Here is a 23,796-nt window from a genome sequence, read left to right as displayed (position 1 = left end):
AAGAAAGAAAAAGATTAACATATATTGATTATGTTTTTTAAATTGTGTGTGCCAAATCTATTAGTTTTATCAGTGATTTTAAGGTATGGATGCGGTTGTTTTGTCTTTGAACATTAAAAAATATATATTTTTAAAACTGGATTTTTTTTTCAAAATTATTATTAGAGACTCTTTCCCTAATAATAAACATGCATTTGCATAAATCATGCATATTTGTCCACGCCCATGTTGATTAGAGTATTAAAAACTTAAAAGTGTTAACTAAGGTACATATAGAACAGATAAAAATATATACATATATACACATTATATATAAACATATACACATTCATAAATATATATACACACATACACATACACATACACATACACATACACGCACACATACTGTACACACACACATACTGTACACACACACATACTGTACACACACACACACACACACACACACACACACACACACACAACCGTTAGTGTAAAGTGTTGCTGTCATAAAAATAAATTTTTGTTTTACCCTTAAAATAAAATAAAAACATTGGTTTTGACAGCAGATTAAAATGCATGTGTTTTATTTATTTGTCAAAAAAACAATCCAAGAAACAAAGAAATAATAAATATTTATAACAATAAATAGTACTTTAAAAATGTGTGAGCACAAGTGTCACATTTTGACCCAGTCACGTCTGACAAATTACAGAAGTTTAAGTTATTTACAAATTTGTCACGCTCCCTTACCAACGCTCCGTAATTCTCTTTTTCACTTTCTCTTCTATATTTGTAAAGTACTTCATTCGGATCAGAAGCCCTTTGGCGGTCAGCAGATCCCCTGCGAAAAGAAACTCGTCAGTCAAACACAAAACCAGCGTGGGACCGTGGCCTTGCCAGTGAACGTCTGTCAGATTTAGGAGGTCACGGGTAGAAAAGTGAAAGAAAAATTACCTTTGTTCAGTGATGAATTCATCTGTTCGATCAAATCTTTTAATTTCCCTGATGTAAGAATAGGAAAAAAAACATAAACAGCGGGAATGCTTGCATACCTGGCAAAGAAGTTCCAAAATAAAGTCCTACGTAATAACCACACAAATCTATCAATGAAGGAATGAAATATAAACATAAAGCTAGAAAACCTTGAACTTTCTGAACCCAGATCAACAAACAAGCTGCGAGTGACATGTGTGGGCACGGAGCAATATTTTTACAATTACTTCCCGCAGAAGCTTTTTGTCCTACACACCTCGCACCGACTGACCGATAGCGTCGACCTCATCTTGGTTCTGAGTCTCTGCGAGGCTCTCGTTGACCTCCATGACTTCACGGAGAAAACAAGGGTCGGCGTTGGCATCCGTACCGTCCTCCAGTAAAACACCTTGTAGCTCCAGCTACAGCAAAACACAAAGGTTGTAAAGAGGAAAGTGATGAATCTGTGCAGACATTAAAGGTTATGAAGTAAGATTCAATTTTAGCTCTATTAATCACTTAAAAGTTCACCAAAGCTCAGAAGTGCGTCTGACACGTTTTATTGTAAATGAGAATTTTTATCTCCAACAAATCAGTATTTCTGAATGGCCTGAGGCCAGGATTTATCGGATTTGTTGGAAACGTATTTGATGATATACGTGGCGAAAGCATTTGGTTAAGATATCGCATCGAAAGTTTCATAATTTTGTACGGCACAACCTGTAAATGTAACATGAGCTTTAATTTTTGCGGTTTCTCTGCCAACTGCTTGTGTCGAGTGCAGACTTTTATGCGTTACTTTGCGCTTACTTGCGCAAAGAAACATGCGCATATAAACATAACTGTGAGAAAGCCGGTTAAGGTGTTCACATGCAACGCTAAATCGGGGTAATGAGCAAAAAACTACCTCTGCGGTTCGGTTTTAGCTTACTTAAAATGCAAGAATAAAGTCATTATTTACGAGAAAAAAGTCAGAATAAATATAATTTCGAGAATAAAGTCGTTTTTTTAACGAGAATAAAGTCGTTATTCAACGAGAAAAAAGTCAGAACAAATATAATTTTGAGAATAAAGTTGTTATTTAATGAGAATAAAGTCGTTATTTAACGACAATAAAGTAATTATTTAACGAGAAAAAAGTCAGAATAAATATAATTTCGAGAATAAAGTCGTTATTTAATAAGAATAAAGTCATTATTTAACGACAATAAAGTCATTATTTAACGAGAAAAAAGTCAGAATAAATATAATTTCGAGAATAAAGTCATTATTTAACGAGAATAAAGTCATTATTTAACTATTCTTGTTAAATAATGACTTTATTCTCGTTAAATAATGACTTTATTCTCGAAATTATATTTATTCTGACTTTTTTCTCATTAAATAACGACTTTATTCTTGTTAAATAACGACTTTATTCTCGAAATTATATTTATTCTGACTTTTTTCTCGTTGAATAATGACTTTATTCTCGTTAAATAATGACTTTATACTCAAAATTATATTTATTCTGACTTTTTTCTCGTTAAAAAACGACTTTATTCTTAAGTCGTTATTTAACGAGAAAAAAGTCAGAATAAATATTATTTCGAGAATAAAGTCAATATTTAACGAGAATAAAGTCGTAATACGTACATGTTTATTAATAATATATTATAGTGTGTAGTGAATTTACTGTATTTATATCACTGTCTTAATGCAGTAAACAACGTAAAGAATAAGCCTAAACAGAATATATTGACTTCATTCTCAAAATTTTACGACTTTGTTCTCATTAAATAATGACTTTATTCTCGTTAACTAACGACTTTATTCTTGAAATTATATTTATTCTGACTTTTTTCTCGTTAAATAATGACTTTAATCTCGCATTTTAATGACTTTATACTCGAGATGTTTTTTTTATTTTAGCTTGGCCCTAATCCTCCTATTAACAACAATTATATTTTAGCATTAGAAATACTGGTGTGACTAAAGAGCTGGTACATTCTCCTTGGTTTGATGTTGTGTTATACAGTGCAAAGATGTTCATTTACAAGTGTCAATATACTTTTACGTGGCTGTGGTTTACAACCAACTTCTCTTATATACTCAAAAATAATAATAATATTTACCATGTAGATGGCCCGACTCAAAGGCTTCTGTAGCGTTCTGTAAGCTTTGTTTACCAGGGCTGATTGTGTTTCTGAAAATTCTTGTTCTTTCTGTAAACAGACCAGATCAAATTAAAGTCATTCTTTTATCAGAAAAAAAAACAAACATGTCGGACGAAAATAGGCACATAAACCCGCAAGGCTACAATTTAGGATATTAACAAAAAACTGAAAACAAGGTCCAAGTTTTTAAACTTTCCCAAACATTACTTAATTATATACTGTTGTCACATTTATATTAAAGTATCATGACAAATCTTGTGTTCGTGATAAGGATCTCCTCTCGGGAATGCGGTGAATTGTCAAAAAAAAGGAATGCCGGCAATGTTAATAATTGTGTTTTTCCAGAAGGATCTCAGCATGTGGGTGGACGCAGAGGGTCTGAGCTGTGATGAGATTCGTCAGCCAGACGTCAGGTGGAATAAGAGGTGAGAAACCAAAGAAATGACTTGCAGAAGAAAAACATTTTCAACTGTCAGAGTTGCCAAACCCTGGAGGATGAACATCCAGCTGGCTTTTACTGTCAGGAGATGACCGGATACGTAACGCATACAGCAATCACCCGAGAGCTGTCTGCAGACTTCAATATGAATGATCTCATGTATACTCTTTACTTTCGTGGATATGGATTACATCTAACCTGGGAATGTGGAAGGAAAGGTCTAAAAGAAGGCTTATGTCGATCACCCCAAATATCAAAAAAATTTGGTTCCAGAAAAATTTTGCCTTTTTTGCACCACTATGATTTTTATAAGCCACAGTGTTTAAACTTTTTAGGAAATTCAACCAAAAGCAATGGCATAAATGCATTTTATATCATGGTAGCATTTGTTGTACTGAACTTAATTAATGCAGATTAAATTATTAGATCATTGTATTTCAGTATTTGATAAAAAAAAATAAGTATAGATATTAAAAAACAAATAAGTAAACTGCCACATGCATTATTTATTTGTCATGAAAATAATTGCTCAGTGCAAAACTCTTAATGGTCCTATAAAAAATGTATTAATATCCTTTTTTTGTGATTTTGACATAAAATAGGACTTGAAAAAAAGAAATACAAAAACTATAATTCTATTTTATTTTTTGAAAATCTGAATAAATAATCTAATAAACAAATGGATTAATGGGGAAATAAACATGCATAGGGCTGGACAATATGAGGGTCATATTGGACCATACCGATACAGACGATTTTATCTTATCTTGTACTTAAAGTGCTTTATTTTCGCAAACTAATTTAGTACTTAATATGCTTAAAAAATCATCTTTAGTACTTCTTAAGATGTTCTTAAGATCATCTAAGTGTACTTCACTGTGCTATTTTGAGACACCATAAATATAAACTAAAAGTTTATTCAAAAAAATTATGTAGGTACCACTTGTAGTAAACTTGAACCTTGAAATAAAAGATTTGCCACCTTTTGGCTTTCATACTTAAGCGGAGTTTCACATTTGTGCTTGGGGGGCAACTACCAGCAAACAAGGGCACTGCAATACTTTGAGAGTGTGGCTGCATGGTTTTTAAATATGTTTTAAATTAATATGAATTAAAACTTTAGCCTTAAGTTTCTGAGTCTACTTATTCAAATATCAAGATAAGACAAATAAAATATGAATTTTTATATTTCTATTTAATAACGCAGACCAAATCATAAGTGGGTCTGGTCTGGGGGGCCACCTTTGTTTTTATATTTGACATGTTTCCCCAAAATTAACCCTAAGACAAAGCACTGGGCTAAAAACACATTTGATCTCATCTCTCCAATATTAAGGTTGATGTGTAATATTTTATTTGCTATGTCACACATTCACTGACTTTATTAAAGCGTACAAATATGACTTAAACTGCCCTCTTAAAAGAAATGCTCCTCCATTCAACAGTAAAAAAACACTGTAATTTTGTGACGTGTCATCATAGCCATTATGCCTACAATGCATCATGAAGTATTAGGACACAACAAAATATGGGATGTCAGCTTGATTATATGGCACAGAAAATGTTTTTATAATAAAGCCCAGTACCGATGATTTCTGGCTGAAGTTGTCAGGATGCAGAGATCTTTGCAGTTCAATGAACGTTCTCTGAAGTTTCTGAATGTCCAGAGAAAACTTTTGTTCACTATGGAAAGAAAAACATGTCCATTAGACAAATCTATAAAAAAAAAACATTGTGTTGTTTAAAACATTTTTCTTTTTGTTTTTGAGAATATCCAGCCCACTCTTTTCTATTTAATGAAACCAGATGGTGACCAGACTGTCAACTACAAAATAAAAAAGTACATTAAAGTATAAGAAAAATGGTCCATATGACGTGTACTATAACCACTGCTGTCTGAAGCCTACGAAACACACACAAACAAATCCGTAATGTAATTTTGGAGTTTGACACCCCCAATTCCTCATTCACTTCTGCATTTATTAACAGGACTGCCCAAAATATTAAATAGTACTACAAAGATTATTTGTGTTTTGTAAAGAAAAAGCCATATATGGGTTTTGGATTATATTGGGTTTACAAATTGTTTTCATACATTTTTATTTTTGTATAAACTATCAGTGTCAGGCCTCTAAATGCACCAAACATATGACTGTGAATATAGAAAACTGTGGAAGCAAAAGCAGAAACAAAACACATTCATAATTTATACATAATCATAATAAGTGATACATATGCAACTACATTAACATCCAGTTGACTCACCAGTTCAATATACAAAAATAGTTGGTGTTATCAATAGGAGGTTGAATCACTTTACAGGATGAACAGAAGAATAATTCAGCAGAAGATCCGCATTTCCAACACAGTCTGTTGGCTGTAACAGAACAGAAACGCCTGCAGTTCCCTTCAGCTACTTTATAATGACAAGCGGCATTCATGCCCTTATTGTGAAAGGTGAACGATCTCCCTGAAGCGAAACGTGAATATGACACAAAGTTACGACTTCGTGGGTTCGATATAAAATTATTTACATTCTCAAATCTTTGAAAAGTTATTAGGAATCGCAGTCTGTTTAAAGACGCCATGCTTATCCACAGAAAGAGTGTTTTAAAAGCATAAATTTCTCTCTCCTGCTCGCTTCCTGTAATATGTTTGGAATTGTGTCAAAATAAAAGTCTTGTATGCTCGGTAGCTTTTGTAACAAACATATTTGCAAAAAGCACAACATCAAAAAAGTATATTAAAAGAAATTCAGTAAAAACAAGGTAAAGCATAAAGCAATTATTATTATTATTATTATTATTATCATTATTATTATTATTATTATTATTGTAACACTTTACAATAAAGTTAATTAGTTAACATGAAAGTAATGAACTGCATTCATACAGCATTTATTAATCTTTGATAATGTTAATTTCAACAATTAATAATACTTTATTAAAATCTTGTTAACGTTAGTTAATGCACTGTAAACTAACATGAACAAACAATTAAAAGCTTTATTTCTATTAACTAACATTAACAAAGATTAATAAATACTGTAGCTCATGGTTTGTTCATGTTAGGTAATACATTAACTAATGTTAACTAATAAACCTTATTGTAAAGTGTTACCATTCTTCTTCTTCTTCCTCTTCTTCTTCTTCTTCTTCTTCTTCTTATTATTATTATTATTATTATTATTATTATTATTATTACTATTAAATTAATGGGACAAACAAATAAATACAAAAATCTCCTGTTCTCCGTTGTTAATTATTTTATTGTCTTATTGTATTATTATAGTTATTATTAATACTTTTAAAAATGTAGAGTGTAAAATTAAATATTTAAAATAAATATCAAAAACAAGGTAGAAAATACATTTCCCGTGAGTCTGTGCGGTCGTTGTGATTGGTCGAAATATGTTATTGGAAGTTCGCTTGAAACTCATGTGGAAGTGAAGTGAAATGGTTTTCCCGGCAGATTGATGAGTTGCCCATGCTGCCGATAGTCCAGTTCTGCAAAGATCGTTTTTATAAGAGGACTTGCGAAAAGGTATGCATTTTGATATGCAATTGCAAACGCAGCATAATAACATTACTTGATCGCGTCGATGTTCTGTTGATGATATTTTATTCTGATCATAAACAACAGCGAGCTTCCTTGATCGCTTGCATATCCGTGAGCAACTAACGGAGTCAAGTTCAGATGTGTTCTTTCTTCTTAAGTCTGTTTTCTTATTAAACTTTTTTGGTCCGCTTTGATTTCGGTCGTGCATTGAATTTGTAGACTTGAAATTGCAGGTTTAAAACGATTTATTATTGGTGTTAAAGCTTATTCGTGTGTCAAACGTGTCACATTTACATATAACCTAACGCCAAGTTTTCAATAATGTATTCAATAACACTGTACGTTGTTAAATATGCACTTTCAGAGTGCAGAAGCTGCTTTTAGAGTATACAACATGTTTTGTGTTTCAATTGTGAAAGTATCACATCAAAAGCTTCAAAATAAAAGTCCTCTGGACAATGCAATGAGTGTAGGTAAAAATTTATTTTGTTGTCATCTTTGATAATCACTCATCATTAGAATTTCTCTTAAGCCTTTGGAGTAATGGAAAATGTTGCATGTCTTACTGTTTGTTTCACATGTTCTCCAGTGTAAGAAAACATCATGTCTGAAGAACCCGGACCAAGTGGCCAATCACAATCCCAGACCCAATCCCAGACTCAGTCCCAGCCTGGGTCCAGTTCCTCATCCGCACCAACATCATCAAGTCAGGGTTCCTCTGGATCAGGGACCTTAAGTTCTGTTGATACAGTCCCTGTTCAGGAATTACAGTCCATTCCTGAGGATGAAGAGGAACCTCCGCCTCAAGTTTGGGGGCGTATCATTCCCTTGGTGCAGGGGTTTAGTGTTCTCAGTTAAGTATATCGTTTACCTTATTTAAATAAGCTGAATAATACTTTTAATATTTCCCTGTTTGTTCTTAAACACTCTTGAATATTAATTAATTCCAGAAATGTTGGCAGTAACTCTTTATTTTACTATTTTCTGAAAAATTTTATTAGAAGTGTTTAACAGTAATGTAACTTGTACTTTCCAGACTGCGTGGAAAACCAGTACTCCTTCGGAAGAGACCGTCAGTGCGACTATTGTTTTACTAAATCAGCTATCAGAAAAACAGCACGCTTCCACACGTATAGCAAGAATCACTTCAGGATTTTTAGGGTAAGATAAGTATTAAAGGAGAGGTGCACGATCTCTGAATGCCAGTTTTGACATTTGAAATCACTTAAACGAACACACCCCTACCCCAATAGAATTTGGACCTTCTTTTGATAGACCCGCCCCACACATACACAACTAAGGCAATGATGTCGGTTAGTAGACATACCCCTTAATGCTGATTGGCTCCAAAGCATTTCTCAAAAATCGTGCACCCCGCCTTTAAGAAATATATTATTTAAACTCTTTATTTACAATGACTTTTCAAATTTATGTGGTGAATGCTTTAATAAGTGATTGAGAATATGAGTTTTTTTTATGGCCAGTGCATATTTGAGAAGCAGTGTGGCCAATATAACACAATGTAATGATAGACAAACATGGGTGACTATTATTGGTATGCATGCTTAATAGTATGCTCATACAGAATGACGTAAAAAACACATATGTAGGGCTGCAACTTACGATTATTTTCATAAGCGACTAATTGGGTAAAAACATAAATATTTACTCAATTAAAATCTTCACTTATTAAAGCTAAATAAGGCACTAAATAGGGGTATTCACGTGTACTCCAGAACTCAGCCGAAAAGCTGAGGACCTGGCAACGCTGCGGACAGTATTGCTTTTAAACCAGCTGGTTGTGCGTTAAATAAACATGCAGCTCGCATTGTATGAAGAAACTCCCCCTGTCCTGTAGTTATAAGCGCACAGCTCGCAATCTATAAAGCGGACATGGCCCGACGGTATTGCGGCATCATGTGACCTTGCAGACCTACTAATCGTTAATGACATTTGTTGATGACAAATTTTATTATAGTTTTTTATCAGTTTTATCAATTAGATGTTGCAGCCCTACACATGTTAACCATGTACATTATGGAAAATATTTATATGACCATTATTGATCTTGTGTTAACTTGACTGATACTGTCTCTGAACAATAAGGAAAAAATATTATTTATTCATTTTTTGTGATTGCTTATGATCTACTATTGATTAGTGTCTACCCATATTAATTATGCTCACAATTACTCATATTGTAATGCAATATAGCCAGTTGCAATTGTGCATGTTTTGTTTCTCTTATGGTAATCAAAAATCAGCTTTTTGTCGTGTTTGTTATTGGCATCAGTCGACATCTATTACAATTAAAAGATATGTTAACACTTGTCTGTTTTTCTCTGCTATTGTTTTAGGATGAAAATCTTGTGTATATTGTTGACTTAAGCGGTAACGGTACATGGGTGGATGATGATTTAATAGGTCAAGGAAAGCAGCGCATTCTGAGCAATAACTCTGTCATTGCACTGGCAGAGCAGAAACATCAAGGTAAGTTGTTCATAATTGATACATTGGACGACTTTTTTTTTCAGTTTATGTACTTGAATTTTTCAAGTATAGCTAATTAAAACCCTAAATTAGAGTATTCGCATGTAGAAGTGTACCTTTAAAAGTGCAGAAGCCACACATTGAGGAGAAGCAGCAGCAGCATCTGATTTTATAAGCTCACGCCGTACGTAGAAACAGCGGCTGGTGTTTTTATAGTGTATCCACTGTACAAAAAGACGGTGGTGCAGGAGCATGTGATATCACAGACCAAATAATCAACAATGAAATTCGTTGACAACTATTTTCACAATTGATTGTTCAGGGTTTCCCGCAGAAAATGTGTTAGTTAAGGTGGTGGGGTTGTGCCGGTGAGCGGGCCGGGGGCTTGGCAATCAAAGGGGCGGGGCGTACGCGTCATGATGAAAATATTTTTATTTAAAACACCCAAATTAAAAACTCAATTTTGAAGAAACTATGACAGAAAATGAACATATACTAGATTATTAATTAATTAAATGTTTTATCAACAGGCTAGTTATCCTCCAGACAGTGACGGACCATGTCTTTCTTTCATTTCGGCCATGTGGCTCGTGCCCGCTCGCGGTGTAAAGTGCGTCCACGCTACTCTCCGAGATGCACTTGACAGCCTTTTGTGCAGCAAATTTTTTTCTTTTGGACGACCTACTTAAGGTGGTAGGGTATCCCAGCTTAGGTGGGCCGCCCGAACTGAAAAGTGCTGTGGGAAACCCTGATTGTTATTGATTTGATCGATTAGTTGTTGCAGCTCGAATCGTTGACATAATAATCGAAATCGTTAGCCTGGTTAGCCAGACCTACATCAAGATGTAAGGTCTGGCAACTCTTCACAAACGGCTCAATGCAAGGGGTGGGATATAAGGTTGTCCCTCAAAATGCCTCTGCACGCAATAGGATAGCGCTACTGTATGACGGATCAGAGCAACGAAGAAGGTGACGTAGTTACCGTAACCAGTCGGCAAAACTCCAAACACATCTTTCTTGCTTAAAAAGGACTTCAGTAGGGTTTATTTGCTCTTCTCTCAAAGAAAAACATAAGTCTAAGTCCTCCAGAGTCGCGGCCAAAGCCGCTTCAAAAGATAGCTGTTCGCCAGCAGCAGCAGCCATTCTCTGTTTTCAAGTAGGAACCGTTGCAGCTCTGGCGTCATCATGTTAAGCCCGCCCCACAGACGCTACACACGATGTGATTGGCCTGACCAAATTTTGGTTTTTGGACCGGTTAAGTGTATTGTGAGTGCCTAGACTAAACCCTGGCAGCAAATATATTTTGCGGCCGCTAGGGTGCGTCTAGATTTCTAGGCTACGAAATCGTAGGACCTGTGATGATTCACATTAATTTTTTTCTTTCCACAGTGTTTATGTTTATTGATAAGATGGGCAATGATCAACCGAATCTCCCAGCAGAGTTCAGCAGCAAATACCACATAGCAAGAAAGATCGGAACGTAAGTGACCCACAAAACCCATTAATATTATAACAATCTTGCCGCATGTTCAGACAAAGCTGAGTTGCATTATAATAATGCCATTTGGAGAAAGCGTAATGTTTGTTTCGATAAATTAGTTTATGCTGCTATTTGCTCCGTTTTTCAACAGAGGGGTCTGTGGTGAAGTCAAACTTGCCATTGAAAAGGACACCTGTAAAAAAGTTGCCCTAAAAACCATAAATAAAAACGATTTCCCATCAATAGGGGTATGCTGCAGATACGTTCACTTGATGGTGTACATTACAAAATCATATTCGATATATATTCCACTTAATTTAATATTGAATGTCCTGTATGCATCCCACAGACAGCCACAAGAAACGCAGAAAGAGAGATCGAGATTTTAAAGAAAATTGATCATGTAAGTCTACGTTTTTGAATATTTAAGCCACTGGAAGATAGAAAGGATGATTTTCATGTATTGTTTTTCTTTCCTGCAGCCATGCTTGATCAAAACAGAGGATTTTTACCAGACACAAGACTCCTACTACATTGTTCTGGAGTAGTAAGTCTTTCTGTACTGTAATAATACTCACAAGAACAAAGCAAACTACAGAAATAGCTAAAAATACAATAAAGAGTAAGCAATCTGAATATTAATAACTGAGGATTTGATACGATTGGAGTGATTTGTTAAAAGATGGTTTATTTCTCATAATGCATGGGTTAAAGCAGATGGTACACATGGCAATATATTAAAGGGGACAGAGAATGAAAAACCATTTTTACCTTGTCTTTGTTGAATAATGGTAGTCTACCACGCATTCACGAACATACAAAAAGTGTAAGACATGTAAACATTTCAGTCTCATAGAAATTCCTCTTTTAGAAATGTCAGCCAGAAAACGGCCCAATCTGAAAATCTGATGCTTATGACATCACAGGCATCTAACTGCCCCTCCACTTTAAAATAATTGGCTACATTTTTTGAGTGGCAGCAAAGTCAGCCAATCAGTAATGAGATTGCAAGTTAAGCCAGTAGGGGGAGCCAAATAGGTGCAAAACCACTTGTTTAAAAATCCCCCACCCTAATAGAGCTATCTGAGAGAGGATTTTAGGAAGCTTCTTAGGCATTGTAGACCCAAACAAAACAAAATTTGTCTACATGTCACATCACAGAACAAGGATAAATACTCCGTTCAATCATTCTATGTCACCTTTAAAATCTAAAAACTAATAATCAAAGTATAACTTTTTATGTTGAAAGTTGTTACAATGTGTCTAATATTTTTTCTATATATATAATCTTTGTTTCACGCAGCATTGAGGGTGGTGAGCTGTTTGGCAGAATCAAAGCTCAGAAACAACTAGAGGAAGAAATAGCTAAACTTTACTTTTATCAGATGCTCAGAGCTGTTGAGGTGAGTTATGACACATGGGAGTTTTCAATAAAACATCATCTCATAAAAGTGTATGAATACACAGAGACAAACAAAGAGTTTAAATCACTCATCTAAACCATTCAAAATTAGCAAAAATTGCTTCATGTCCACGTATTTCATAGTCCTCAAATGTAATAGACCCCTAACATGAGCGATTCCTCAATAGATAATCTCCATGTATTATCCTATAGTCGGTGGCACGTCATTTTTAATGCCACCCTACGACTGATGGGGTGTGGAGTGATGCATGAAATTTTTTAACACTCCTGTGTTTTTAAATAGCAGACCGCCGTCTACATCTAGTCCAGTATGAGCATGTTAAAACTTCTACTGGCCGTATTTCAGTGAGGCGATTCGAACTTATGTTACCCACATAAGAGTCATGTCTCAACCTGTCAAGCATGTGCACTACTATAAAATCCCTCTTGATGTTTTGTAGGATTTGCCAGTGGCAATTCAGCCACACTTTTGTCTGAAGTGCATTACTGTATGTGATGCTGAGCAACAGTACAGAGAAAAAACTCAAAATACTCTACTAAAGTATAGACGTGTTCATAAATCTGTGTAATTTAAATTTCCCCTTGCAGCTTGAAGGGGGGAAAACGTTCATATTGAAAATTTATAGATTAGGTCTGAATGATATTTTGGGCAATTTGTTTTTCTGCTATTTGTATTGCGGTATAAGAAATACTGGATGACTTTACCAATTGAGGAGATGAATTAAATTGTGCATTTCTCATAAAGCTCCGAGATGGCAACTTAAGCCGGGTGCATACCACAAGATAATCGGACTGATTTGGGCAGATTTTCCCTCTTATGACAATCCTGAATCTGCTCTGAAACACGTCAGGGGCGCTCCGATTGCAAATATTTGACATGTTGAATATTTACGATCATAAATCTTGTTTGGGGTGGACCCCGAGGACAAACGCACACTCACGCCGTAGATTGTCAAGTGAAACAAAACGATACCCATTCAGATGATGAAAGGTGAAACCATAACATCTACATAGCACAACAGGCGTAGTCCAGAATGCAGGGTTCCCACGGGTCCTTGAAATTCTTGAAAGTTTGTGAATCTGGGGACGAAATTCAAGGTCCTGGGAAGTTTTTGAAAATATACATACATAGATACAGGTCATTGAAAGTGCTTGAATCTATTTTATGCAAGACGTTTTCTGAAAAAAAAAATCCATATTATTCCCTGTGTAGTGTAGGATAATATCATAAAAATTCTATTTTTTAAGCACACGTGCTAAACTGTTCGCTTTAAAAGCTTATATCTTCTGTATGCAAATGTTGATTCATACCAAAATGCTTTTTTGCACAGTTGTGTTTGACATATAAAAACATCTCGGGTTACGTATGTAGAAGGGAACGAGACGCTGCGTCTCCCTTGCCATACTTCCTGCGTCCCTGTAACGCCGTCTTTGGCAATATTTCAGATAGCGATATACTTCCTGGCTCCCTCGTCACCCTGTCTTTGTCGTTAAACCTCACCATTGGTTGAATTTGATATACACATTCAGACGCACTTACCCCTGAAGGCGTCCCCAAAGTGTCACCGCAGTGACGCAGCACGAGTTCCCTCAAAAGAGAACTGTAACAATGTATCTTTAATGGTAACACAATGTAACCTTGCGCTCACTTGAAATGTGTCCCCACATTTAGTACTTGAATTTGAGGGTATTGGACCTGGAAAGTCTTTGAAAGGTCCTTGAATTTGAAGTTAACTTAAGATGTGGGAACCTTGAAAATGAGATGTAAAAAAGCAGTTTTTTTTGTATTAATGACATTTCTTTATGCCCGTTGTTTGCCATGTTTGTTTACTGTGAAGTCACGTTTGGTTCCGAAAAACATTGCGAGATCTTCATGAGATTTCCTGTTTTCTTAGCCGAGACTCGCGTTGTTTGTGAATTTTAATCTGATCTGCGTAGTGTGCTAGTCAAGACTGTAAAAAAATACAGACGTAGTGCCCGTGTCGTTACCCATAGGTTTGTAAAGAGCTTTTTTGAAACTTAAAGTAGGCGGTGCCTGCTGTCTGCATCTTGACAGCGCGCCACCATACATCACTCACGAATAACCGAAAATGGGTAAAGAGACAGGACGTGAGTGAAGCTCTTTGGTCATTTTTGAGCGTGATGCTAATGGTATAATCAGATTCAATGATTTATGCTAACCTATGCGAAAAGTGGTTCCGACATACCCGGAGATCAGTTGAATGTTTTCCAAAACGGTCAATTGTTTAACTCTAGGAGAGCTGGAAAATGAGCATATTTTCAAAAAAAAGTGGAAAAAAGTTGTTCTTTCAAAACCTTCTTTTGCCATGTGAAAAAAGTACAGCAAAATATAATATGTTTATAATATGTCTGTAAATGTACTTTTTCATGCACTAATTTTGTTCTTAATATATGAAAAATGAGTCTTTAATATTTCCTAAAATGTGACATGTTTGTCAAGTATAAAGCAAATACTAGAAATGTGGAAATTCAAACATGCATTTCTTTATTGCCAGTATCTTCACAATAATGGGATCATTCATCGAGATCTGAAGCCAGAGAATGTCCTGCTAGCTTCACATGATGACGTCTGTTTGATTAAGGTGTGTATCCCAGCTCAGTTGGTAAAGCATTGCGCATAGGTCAAAAGTTCAATTCCTAGAGAACACGCATACAGATCCAGTTTATAGCTTGAAAGTTCTGTAAGTCGCTTTGAATAAAAGTGTCCGCAAATTCTTTAATGTAACGCATCAGTGTGAGATTGCATTTTAGCTTGAATTTAACATAATAAAAGCTTTCAAACGAGTGTATCTTTAAAATCCTTACCTCAATTGTTTGAAGCAGTCCCAAAGTTGAAAGAACCAGGCGATGTTGGCTGTTTGTTGTTCCTCCACTTATTATAAGAGAAACAATCCTTGTTCTGTGCTGACCAAGAGTAATGATATGTCTGGATGTCCCACTTTACAGATAACGGATTTTAATCAGTCTAAGATTCTTGAAGAGTCCTCTCTAATGAAGACACTATGTGGGACGCCCACCTATCTCGCCCCTGAGGTTTTCACACACGCTGCTACTGTGGGCTACACCAAGGCCGTAGATTACTGGAGTCTGGGTGTTCTCCTATTTATCTGGTTAGTAAAGAGTAATGCCTAAACATGAATCTGGCATATGTTAATACTTGTGTTTGTTTAAGATAGGATCTACTTGAACAAACAAATTCTTCGTTAGACACAAAATAAGAATTGGGTTGCATGCAACAAGTTTCATTTATTTTAAGATTAATTTATACGATATGTAACATTTGAACCACAATATACAGTGGACCTCAAAATTTTATTTGTAAAAACGTTTAATAAATTGTTGCATTAAAGGGGCTGTGTGTAGATTTTAGCGGCATCTAGCAGTGAGCGAATTGCAACTACAGTAGCGATCACAGGACAAACATGTCGTCGTCTGAGATATCGTAGTGATGAAACACGCTCTGTAGAGCAGTTTGTCCATTTAGGGCTACTGTAGAAACATGGCAGTGCAAAATGGCGACTTCCATGTAAGGGAACCCCTGGTATATGTAGCAGGGTTCCCACGGGTCCTTGAAATCCTTGAAAGTTTGTGAATCTGGGTGAAAATATTCAAGGCCCTGGGAAGTTTCAAAAATGAACATGCTTAGATACAGGTCATTGAAAGTGCTTGAATCAATTTTATGCAAGAAGTTTTCTGGGGAAAATGTGTATTGTAATTTAATATCATAAAAATTCTAGACTTTTTAAGCACACGTGCCAAACTCGCTTTAAATGCTTATTTCATCCGTATGCGGGTGATTCTCACGAAAACTTGGTTTTAAAAATGTCATGAAAATGTAAAAATTGCTTAAATGTACTTTTTTTTCCCACCAGACATTGAAAAACAAAGTCTGGAGTAAATGGGAACATTAATTTAAACACTTTTACTTATCATTTAACACTTTTTGTAACATAATTTAAAAAATTAGTCCTAAAAATCTCATTACCGCAACAGTCAGAAAACATCAACACTGACATATTTTCAAAATGACATGACAAACCTGAAAGAACATAATTTGGAGATTCTGCACATGCATTTAAAATCAAAGTATTATGCTTCTATTAATTAAATTAACATTTAATAAGCATCTGTTGCGGTAATGATAATCAAAATGTCGTGTAAGCATTCTGACAAGACAATATTTCAAATTAACTGTAAAAAAATGATCTTACCTGGTAGCCATCTTGAAGTAAGTGGTCCATGTGCTTGGTCACTCAAAATCAAACTTTATTAAAATTCTGTATGTGTGCTTAAACTGTTCTCAAAAAGTGTTGCGGAGGATGAGAACATCAGGCATGGACACATCATTTTCCTAATTTTTCTTCATTATTATTATACATGAATATTCAGTAAATATTTTTTTTTCTGTCATCTAAAGTAGTCTAGCAAAACATTTATTTTTTTCTAAATATTTTTGTGTTAATTTGATTAAATTACAACATAACGCATGTTCAAACACAGCCGGACACATTGCGGTAATGAGAATTTCAGCAGAAAATGAGATAAAATTGACAAATTATAAATTCTTATGTTGAAATCACACATTGTGCAAGGTAGAACACAGTATTGTGTTAATTCTGATGCTTTTTAATATTACTATATTACACATTTTATAGCTAAAATCATTAGTGCCGTTCTGTTTCAATGGTTTCGTGAGAATCACCCATGCAAATGTTGCTTTTTTGCATAGTTGTGTTTGACACATGAAAACGTCTCGGGTTACGTATGTAACTGTTGATCCCTGAGAAGGGAACGAGACACTGCGTCTCCCTTGCCATACTTCCTGCATCCCTGTAGCGCCGTCTTTGGCAATATTTCAGATAGCCATATACTTCCTGGCTCCCGCGTCACCCTGTATTTGTCGTTAAGCCTCACCATTGGTTGAATTTGATATACACATTCAGACGCACTTACCCTTGGAGGCGTCCCCAAAGTGTCATCGCAGCACGAGTTCCCTCGAAGGGGAACTGTAACATGTATTTTTAAAGGTAACACAATGGAATCTTGCTCTCACTTGAAATGTGAGGGTATTGGACCTAGAAAGTCCTTGAAAGGTCCTTGAATTTGAAGTTAAGGTGTGGGAACCCTGATGCAGGTAAAACGGCTTATTCGAATTTTATAAAAACAATACAGTTCATTATGTAAGGTCTTTATACACCACTGAACATATATTATGTATATTATACTGGATTTTTTGTCAAGAGATCCTTCTAAAAGTTACACCGTGCACCTTTAAATAAGAAAATAAAGAGCTCGGATGCAAAAGCGGCTAAACGCCACCTCCGTCAAAAATGACATAATGATATTGACCAAACGTTGATCAAAAACGTTTCATTTGTTGAAGGTTTGATATTTTAATGCAATAACATTTTTGCTGTGTCCACAAAATATCTAGATGTTTTTGAGTCCGTGATATGCTTATTTTTTTTTCCAGTAGTAAACTTTGTGGTTATTTAGGTTTGCAACAATTATGTTTTTGGAAACGTAAGCGCACTCATAAATGCTGTAGTATTGTTTAAGTACAACAGTTATATATAAAAAATCCACAAAAAAACTCTATAAAATGGTATAAAAAAAAAATACTTAATTCTGTACAGTAATATTGTTTTTTTATATTTTAACTAAAAACCATTAGCTCAGTCTGTATGAGAGAATACCTCACATAGATGTGACAAAAATTTTAAAACTATATTCCTACTATACTATACTCCTATATTATTTTTTTTTCTCTTTTTTCCTTTCTATACTTTTTTTTTATTTATTTATTTTTTTATTTTATTCTTATTTATTCTCTTTTTCTACTTTTTCTACTTGTTTTTTTTTTTTCTCTTTTTTTTTTTTTTTTTTTTTTATGTATGTGATGTATGTATGTATGTGTATATGTTAATCTGTTATGAGTATGTATGGATATATTTATATCCTTTTCAGTTCCATTCCTTACCCTTTCTATGTACATTATTTAAAAAAAAAACTTAATAAAAAAGATAATTATAAAAAAAAAAAACTATATTCCTAAACCATGTGTTTGTTTATCTGTATCGTGTTAGTTTGGGCGGCTATCCTCCATTCAACACCGAATGCAAGACGATGACGGTTCGAGAGCAGATCATCAATGGTCATTATCGTTTTATCCCATCTCAGTGGAAGAACGTCTCTAATGATGGTAACTCGTACTGTACATCTTATACTTTGGATGCATGGTCATATACAGTGCAAATTAACAAACGTATTTTCAGCCAAAGATTTGATCAAGAAACTCCTGGTTGTGGATCCCGAAAAGCGCCTCAGTGTTGAAAAGGCCCTTGAACATCCCTGGTTAAAGGTACACATTGACAATACAGTATAAATGTCTCTGTATGATTGACAAAGGAGGGCTTGGTGAAAGTTATAAAAGGGAAAATTATAGCATTTTGATGGATTGTTTGTGTCCTTCTTTTGGATAATATACCCAGATGAATCATTCACAATAAGAACATCATTATTACATGCATTTAGCAGACACATTTATCCAAAGTGACTTAAAATGCATTTTAAGTCTGCACAATATTGTAGAAAAATTTGATGTGTGATAACTTGCTGAAAATCTGATATTTGGTATGTGTTATGATAATACTTTAAGTTTATCAAATTAAATTATAATGCAATAAAAACTTAAAATGATAACCAACGATAACATGTTTACATTCTTTCTGGGGAAAAAGCATCACTCCATCCAGCATCAACCTAAACTTTGACTATACATAACTTTTTGAAGTATTAAAATTATTAATTTATTGCAAACCATTTCTATATGTATAACGTGATATTCACCTGCTGTTTTTTATTTGAGAATTGAACCCATAATGTTTGTCCTGCTAGTGCAATTAAGCTACAAATAATATACATAAGGAATCTTGTTAAATGAAATCTTACATTATGATACGTTATACTGTACATCAATGTGATTTGTACCACCACAGTGCTTAAGAGACTAAAACAATCGTTTTTATTTTACAGGATGATGAGATGAGAAAAACGGCAAACCAACTTATGTTTCCTGGAACAACATCCAGAGTAAGACACACACACATCCATTTATTAATTGACTTCATTTTATTTGCTGATTTTTGTGTTGATTTTGTTTTTAATTATGTTTTTTTTTCTCACAGAAACGTAAGGCACAAGAAGGAGAAGGCGAACCGTCATCCAAAAAGAAACCTGCTGCTTAATATTAACACTTTTTATTCCTGTGGCTCTTTTAAACTCTCTGTCCTGACTTTAGCATCCAATGTTTCTCACTGTATAACACTGTAAATATTTCTTTGTCAACAATAAAATGTTTTTACATTTTTTTATTCCATTTATTATATAATTCTACAAACAACTACATTTATTTATTTATTTGGCAAACCAGACTGCCGAAAATGGGCAAATATAGGAGAGTTCTTTCAGAAATCATGTAAGTGTAGTGTAGAGGCCTGTTATAATTTGTACAGTTAGTTAAAAATATAAATTAGCATTCTGTACATTGACTCCAAACCTCATATTACTTGAACATAATATTTGGCTAATTAGACGTTTCAATTGCAAATCCTTTTAATTCCCATGAGGTAAATCGTAGACACGTTTTAACGTTAAATTAACAACATTAAAATGTTATCTTTATAGAAAGTGAATTATTGTTAAAAGAGAGATGTGGGCTTTCACAGTTTGGCTTTGGACTTGTCTCTTAATCGGTACAGAATGCTGTGAGCTTCATCAAAAGAGCCCGAAAGTGCAGACTGTACCCGGCTTTTCCAGCTTTGAAGTTTGGGTCTGTCCTTTAAAATGTCCCTGCCGCCGCCCAGAGGCTGGAAGAGATTTATATTAGAGGAGAAAAGCATTATGACCGTATCTGTGGGTATTCCCATTACCAATAACATGTGGTAGCACTTAGGAAATAAGGTTGCATTTGTTAACATTAGTTAATGTATTAGCAAATATGAACTAACAATGAGTAATAGTTTTTCAGCATTTATAAATCTTTTAATGTTAGTTAAAGCCTTAAACTAATGTACACTTTTTAATATTATAAATTTTGTTAACAAATACAACTTTATTGTAAAGTGTTACTGATGTAATTGCATGTTGAGTTAGGATTTTTTTTACTGTATGATTATCCACCCATTACTGGTAATTTCTTAATATTAAGTTAGGTATTCAAGCGAAAATGATAAACACAAAAAAGATGTGTAAGAAAATGCTAACTCTCCATTAGACAAAACTAACCCATTAAAAAATAAATGTATTTACTGTTTTGACTTTTTCATTTAAAAATAAGTGTTAAACTATTAATGTGACCCTGGACCACAAAAAAAAAAGATTTATGCATCATCTGAAAGCCAAATTAATACGTTCCCATTGATGTATTTGTTAGGACAGGACAATATTTGGCCGAGATAAAAAATTGGAAAATCTGGAATCTGAGGGTGCATAATATTGAGAAAATCGTCTTTAAAGGCGGGGTGCATGATCTCTGAAAGCCAATGTTGATATTTGAAATCATCTAAACAAACACGCCCCTACCTCAATAGAATCTGGACCTTTTTTTGATAAACCTGCCCCACACATACGCAACCCAGGCAACGATGTCAGTTAGTAAACATGCCCCTTACTGCTGATTGGCTACAAGTGTGTTTTGGTAGTCGGCCCGACTCCCTTTTCCAAAGTGTTTTTCAAAAATCACACACCATGCCTTTAAAGTTGTCCAAATGAAGTCCTAAGCAACACACATTACTAATGATAAATACATTTGTGATATATTTACCGTAGGAAATGTACGCAAAATCTTCATGGAGCATGATCTTTACTAAATATCCTAAAATAAATAATTTTGACATATATGTATTGTTGGCTATTGCATCCAATATACCCATGTGACTTATGACTGGTTTTATGGTCCAGGGTCACAAATGTTCTCATCTATTTCCCATTTTTGGGACTATACTGTAAATCTACATTACACAGTTCAAAGCTACATACAATGTGATCAACTATTCGTGTCTTAACACTTTAAAGTGCATTATGTACAGTGGCAACATTTACCTGCATGAGCTCACAAACTGCTAACAAATCAGCCAATGAGATGTCATCACCACAAAGGAAAGCCTGTCTCTTAAGAAACATGTTTTCCAGCTTGTCTAATGTCTCCTCCAGTTCTGCCAGTGCCTTGTCAACCTTCCCAGCATCTGTTGGCTGTCCTGTCATAGCTGGCAATAACACCTGCAGGAGAACACTGAACTTTTAAAGAAATGTATCTGACATTTATATTATAATGCAGCACGTAACGTAATTTAAGAAACATTATAATACACAAAGGCTTTAATAATTTGTAAATGTATAGCATGAGCGATGGAATGGAAAACAAACCCTACCTCATAGATGAAGACTTTGGCAGCGTGCAGGCGTGTGTTCATGTGATGCCAGGCTGTGTATTCATCCACTCTTGCTCTCCTCACTGGCTCCCTTGGGTACCAGTGATCGGGAACATTGTAGGTTGTTGCCAGATACTTCAATATCGCATCACTGTAACAGAAAGAAGAAAAAAAAACACTGACGTTCCAGTAAGGAGATGACGTTACTTTGGTCTTTTGTGCAGATGTATAGACATAGATGTATTTTCTGTTCACTGTGCCCTTCATTATTCAATTCAATGTTTTGTCTAGTTTCTTATTATGAGCATTTACATTTTTGCATTTGGCAAACACTTATATCCAAAGCAATATATTGTGCATTCAAAGTATATTTAATGACTGATGTCAAACCCATAACCACTGTTCTGCAGTGATCGACCAATAGGATTCATGCATTTATTTATTCTAACATTTACATTTACGCGTTTGATGGATGTTTTTGTGCAAATTGGAAACAAACCCACAACCTTTGCATTGTAAATGCAATGCTCTACCAGGAATCTTATCTGTTTATCTCACTCAGTTCCTTGAAATGATCTCCTGGTGTTCAGTTTCAGGTTCTTAAAACTAATGTAAATGATCTTATTTACCTCTCAGTGAGCACAAATCCATTGTCATCCATCACAGGGACTTTTTGCATTGGGTTCAGTTTGGTGAAAGCAGGACTTCTCTGTTCACCTAGAATTAAATAAAGGGGAATATGAACTTCACTATGAGATTAGAATTGAATGGATGCATGAGGACAATGCATATAAAAGACACTGGACTGAAGCGTAACCTTTACACAAAGTTGGATTCAAGCCAACTGGACCTCATATCTGGACCTTCCAATCAAAAACAACATTAACCGAACAAGACACGATCTTGCTCACCTTTTCGCAACGCCACGTAGTCCACCGTGTGAGGTATTTTGTTGTTTTTCAGGAAAATGAATACAGCTCTGCATGGCTGCGACAGTAAATCCAGGTAAACTTTCACTGCCTTTCCGCCAGCCATAGTGACAGCGCCGTGTGGTGTGACGCAAACAACACGTGTCACTCATTGCGTCAACGTCACCGCCCTGGCATCCAATCACATGCGATGGCTGTGTCCGAATTCTCCCTCTCGCCTTCATTCGCTATTTCTTACATTATTTTATTAATTTAATCCAGTTGAAAGTATATTAAAATAAGTGGTGAATTCAGACACCCCAATGCGCCCGAAGAATGGCGGGCGCCATCTTGTGTCAAACTCGGGAATTCATTCGGCTACTGTAATTTTGTGAATTTTTTGACGTTTTTGTTATTGAATTTGCATCTGCCAAAGCATCAATACTAATCCTTCATTAATACTCCAATACAGGTTTTGGTTTATGTGAATCATAAAAGATGTCACTGGTGAAAAACAATGAACAATATATTCAGGAAAAACAAGCGTAATAACTGGAAATAATCCTTAACTTGTTAAAATCATTTGTCATTCATTTTTATCCAAAGACAATCAACGTGCAATTGTAAATGTAACGTTATAATGTTCAATAAAAAGTTGTGTTTCCTGCAGGGGGCGCTACGCCGCAAGTCATCCGCATTAAGCAACGTCACTGATCTGGCATCCAATCACAGGCGACATGTCACAGAATAATTAATTAAGTTACTCTAATGTGCGATAATGTCTCGTTAATCTCTTTTATTTTTGTTTTACTGTGATGACACGCATACTGTCCAAATATTGTAAAATGTTTTTCATGATTAATGTAATAGAATATCTGAATGCTTCAAATTAATTATGTGGAGACAATCTAGTGTAGCATAAGTGTGCCTACA

General features: G+C 34.9%; 3 protein-coding genes across 3 annotated transcripts; 1 reads left to right on the top strand and 2 right to left on the bottom strand.

Moving 5' to 3' along the window:
* Nucleotides 1-564: 564 nt before the first annotated feature.
* On the bottom strand, nucleotides 565-6,202 carry hscb (HscB mitochondrial iron-sulfur cluster cochaperone). The gene is made up of 6 exons (XM_065250044.1): nucleotides 5,818-6,202; nucleotides 5,139-5,235; nucleotides 3,072-3,161; nucleotides 1,235-1,379; nucleotides 940-987; nucleotides 565-826 (listed from the first exon to the last, which is right to left on the bottom strand). The coding sequence occupies exons 1-6, from the start codon at nucleotides 6,138-6,140 to the stop codon at nucleotides 732-734; spliced, it is 798 nt and encodes a 265-aa protein (XP_065106116.1). The 5' UTR covers nucleotides 6,141-6,202; the 3' UTR covers nucleotides 565-731.
* Nucleotides 6,203-6,957: 755 nt separating this feature from the next.
* Nucleotides 6,958-19,849, top strand: chek2 (checkpoint kinase 2). Its single transcript, XM_065250950.1, has 15 exons — nucleotides 6,958-7,095; nucleotides 7,700-7,963; nucleotides 8,147-8,271; nucleotides 9,468-9,600; nucleotides 10,990-11,080; nucleotides 11,232-11,328; nucleotides 11,430-11,483; nucleotides 11,563-11,627; nucleotides 12,384-12,483; nucleotides 15,020-15,106; nucleotides 15,471-15,634; nucleotides 18,611-18,726; nucleotides 18,800-18,885; nucleotides 19,560-19,616; nucleotides 19,712-19,849. Exons 2-15 carry the CDS (start codon nucleotides 7,714-7,716, stop codon nucleotides 19,769-19,771), a joined length of 1,485 nt encoding a protein of 494 aa, XP_065107022.1. The 5' UTR covers nucleotides 6,958-7,095; nucleotides 7,700-7,713; the 3' UTR covers nucleotides 19,772-19,849.
* Nucleotides 19,637-23,032, bottom strand: gstt2 (glutathione S-transferase theta 2). The gene is made up of 5 exons (XM_065250952.2): nucleotides 22,867-23,032; nucleotides 22,585-22,672; nucleotides 21,956-22,106; nucleotides 21,627-21,803; nucleotides 19,637-20,392 (listed from the first exon to the last, which is right to left on the bottom strand). Exons 1-5 carry the CDS (start codon nucleotides 22,988-22,990, stop codon nucleotides 20,246-20,248), a joined length of 687 nt encoding a protein of 228 aa, XP_065107024.1. The 5' UTR covers nucleotides 22,991-23,032; the 3' UTR covers nucleotides 19,637-20,245.
* Between the last annotated feature and the right edge of the window lie 764 nt (nucleotides 23,033-23,796).

The sequence above is a fragment of the Paramisgurnus dabryanus genome, chromosome 5 (genome assembly GCF_030506205.2).
Source record: "Paramisgurnus dabryanus chromosome 5, PD_genome_1.1, whole genome shotgun sequence".
In the NCBI taxonomy this organism is placed as follows: domain Eukaryota; kingdom Metazoa; phylum Chordata; class Actinopteri; order Cypriniformes; family Cobitidae; genus Paramisgurnus; species Paramisgurnus dabryanus.
This window is presented reverse-complemented; position numbering and strand designations above follow the sequence as displayed.